Raw genomic sequence first — 3,406 nt, 5'->3', positions numbered from 1 at the left:
TAAGTCTGATTGTGCTAAAGAGCTGCCCTAAAGTTAGGGAGCAGTTTCACTATTGAATACACCTCCATGGATAGCACGATAGCTTTATCCAGCTAACTTTGCTAGACAGACTATGTCTGAAAATGGACCTCACAGTTATTAGCAATGGAAGAAGCTTGGTCAGATTTAATTTTGATGCATATTTTGTCATCCATGAATAGGTGGCATTCAATGTTAAAAGACTGGAAAAAGTTGCAGATTGATCAAATGTAGATAATGAAGAGGATCAGAGAGAGAACAGAGCCCTGTGGTATTCTATAATTGAGATCTTTGGAGGTGGATGATTTGCTGGCCCATGAGACAGAATGTGTTTCTGTTGGCTAGAAAGGATTCAATCCATTTAAGGGCAGTGTCTTCTATGCCAATATTTCCAAAGTCCTGGAACAAGAGTTAGTGATCAACTGCATCAACGGTAGCAACAATTTCAATTAGAACTAAGACAGAGTTACTATCTTCTTTCTCATTAAGATGAGTACAATTGGTAATGGCCAATAGGCTCGGCACGCGCAGGGGGGTTTGGGGTAGGTTTTCTGGGGGTACGTGCGTATCCTACGCGCGTACCCCTTTGAAAATCTACCCCTTAGTTTTCAAGAATGAAAACACACTCACTCTAGTTTGGATTACTCCAAAACTAAAATCATTTATTGAAGCAGTTGTGCTATTGTAATCAATTAATAAATGGGACATTTCCTGAGAGTTATGTCCATACTAGAATTCTAGATAATCACATACAAAGTTCATCAGCAAGCAGGGGCTTCCTCTAATTCTAAACCCCTATCAGATTTCCACAAGTAATCTCTCTCTCAATAAAATCAGGAATATGGAAATGAGCTGCTTTGCATGTAAAAAAAAAAACAGTACAATTTAATTGAATATATTAAATACTTAACTATAAAACACAAATAATAAAGCCATGGCTAAACACACACAAATGCATCATAAAATAATCAGAACTAACAAATTAAGAAGATATCACCAGTATGTGGAGGATCGAGGCCAATTTTCCTAGTCTGAGATCACTAGAGCACCACTTTCCCTGCTGTGCTTGCTAGAGAAGATGAGGAGGGGGAGCGACTTATCTTCAAACCAGTGGAACAAAATGACTTTGCAGATGGCACCTCTTTCTAAAACTCCTGCTACGCCAACCTTTGTTACACAGGACATCTCCTGGACCTACAGGCCCTGTGAGAGATTTTTTCACATGGTATCAAATTACTACAGTTTTAAGGGACATCCCAAATCTAGAAATAGCAATAGAGGGAAGGTTGATTGATTCAACAGATAAACCAGGCATCTTTCAAAAAGTGAATTTCCCTAAAATAATAATTTCTCTAAATTGTCAGTATGGTTGAGACAATCTCTGCCTCCTAGAATTCCTATTTTTGAGGGGTCAGCATTGATGCCTAATGAATTTAGTCAAATCTGTTTAACTGTTTTACAGTAGAAAATTAAATTAGGACGCTGGCTAGAACCAATCAATCCCTTAGATGAAAATAGATGAGTTTTAGATAGCAATAATATATATATATATGTATATATATATATATATATATATATATATATATATATATATATATATATATTTAATTTAGGCTTTGTTTACTGCTTTCTATCTCTGACTTTTCTGAGGGCAGTTTTTACTTCTTGATTTCTGAGGCTATAGATAATGGGGTTCAGCATTGGAGTCAAAGCAGTATATAGCAAGGAAAACATTTTGTCTAAATCTGGGGAATACATTGAGCTTGGCCTCATGTAGATAGATATAAGAGTCCCATAGAATAGAAAAACGACTGTGAGGTGGGAGGAGCAGGTGGAGAAGGCCTTGTGTCTCCCTTTTGAAGATCGAATTTTCAGGATGGCCTTGATGATAAATATGTAAGATGACAGCGTTAGTATAAAGGGAAAGAAGGTAACAAATGCACCTTCAGTTATAATTAAGGTTTCAAGGATGTGGGTATCACTACAGGAGAGTTTTATTATTGCATTGAGGTCACAGAAGAAATGGTTAATCTTTTTGATACCACAATAGGAGAACTGGGATATGAAAACTTCAACAGGAATTTGTTCCAGAAAGCCAGTTATCCATGAAGCAGCCATCAATAAGATACAGACACTTTTATTCATTATGAGTGGGTATCGCAAAGGGTTGCAGATTGCCACATAGCGGTCATAAGCCATGGCTGTGAGAAGGAAGAATTCTATACTTATGAAACTTATGAAACAGTAAAGCTGTGTCATACATAGAGAGAAGGAAATATATGTTTTCTCTTTTAAGAGAGTTTCCAGCAGTGTAGAGAGTGTGACTGAGGTGTTACAGATATCCAAGAAGGACAGGTTACTGAGGAAGAAGTACATGGGTTTGTGGAGATGATGGTCAGAACACGTTAGAGTTAAAAACCCAAGGTTTCCTAGCACAGAGATAAGGAAGACAGGTAAAACCATAACAGAAATGAGGAGCTGCTGGTGAGAATGTCTGGAGAAACCCAGAAGAATGAATCCTGTGTTCAATGTTTTATTCTCCTCACCCATTGATTCAGTGTTCATAATCTGTTGGGAAATAAAGATAGTGATATAAATACAACTGTAACAAAAAATATATTTTCCAATACTCAGGTTGACTTTTTTGCTACCAGTGTTGTAAGCAATTCTTTCATTCAATTCTTTCATTCAATTCAACTGATATCAGCACTCAAATTCATATACATGTTTTTCTACTATATGGGATAATGATCTCTCTTTGTAATTTTTAGGGGCATGCATTCATTTCCAACGTATTGGTAATCCGCAACGTATAGGGCCATATTTGTTGTATTCGTGGGGAAGCGAAATGTATTACGATTCCCCACCAATATAACGAATCTTCACCAAATTATTTGGCCATCTAAAGGAGGAAATTTAAACAAACCCCCCCCCCCAAGACTTACCAAACCTCCCTGGTGGTCCAGTGGGGGGTCCAGGAGCCATCTCCTGCACTCATGCCGTCGGCTGCTAGTATTCAAAATGGCGCCGATAGCCTTTGACCTTATGTCACAGGGGCTACCGGTGCCATTGGTTGGCCCCCTGTCACATTGTAGGAGCAATGGATGGCTGGCGCCATCTTGTGCTCCTACCATGTGACAGAGACTGACCAATAGCACCAGTAGCCCCTCTGACATAGTAAGGGCAAAGGCTATCAGCGCCATTTTGATTACTGGCAACCGACGTCCCGAGTGCAGGAGATCGCTCCCGGACCCCCGCTGGACCACCAGTGACTTTTGGCAAGTCTTGGGGGACCAATGGCACCGGTAGCCCCTGTGACATAGTAAGATCAAAGGCTATCGGCACCATTTTGAATACCGGACACTAATGGCGTGAATGCAGGAGATGG

General features: G+C 39.4%; 1 protein-coding gene across 1 annotated transcript; it reads right to left on the bottom strand.

The window, feature by feature from the left end:
* Positions 1 to 1,638: 1,638 nt before the first annotated feature.
* Positions 1,639 to 2,568, bottom strand: LOC115077648 (olfactory receptor 1019-like). Its single transcript, XM_029579944.1, has one exon. The coding sequence runs from the start codon at positions 2,566 to 2,568 to the stop codon at positions 1,639 to 1,641; it is 930 nt and encodes a 309-aa protein (XP_029435804.1).
* Positions 2,569 to 3,406: the final 838 nt, after the last annotated feature.

This window comes from Rhinatrema bivittatum, chromosome 16 (assembly GCF_901001135.1).
Source record: "Rhinatrema bivittatum chromosome 16, aRhiBiv1.1, whole genome shotgun sequence".
Classification (NCBI taxonomy): Eukaryota; Metazoa; Chordata; class Amphibia; order Gymnophiona; family Rhinatrematidae; genus Rhinatrema; species Rhinatrema bivittatum.
The sequence above is the reverse complement of the archived record's forward strand: the minus strand, read 5'-3'. Positions and strand labels throughout refer to the sequence as shown.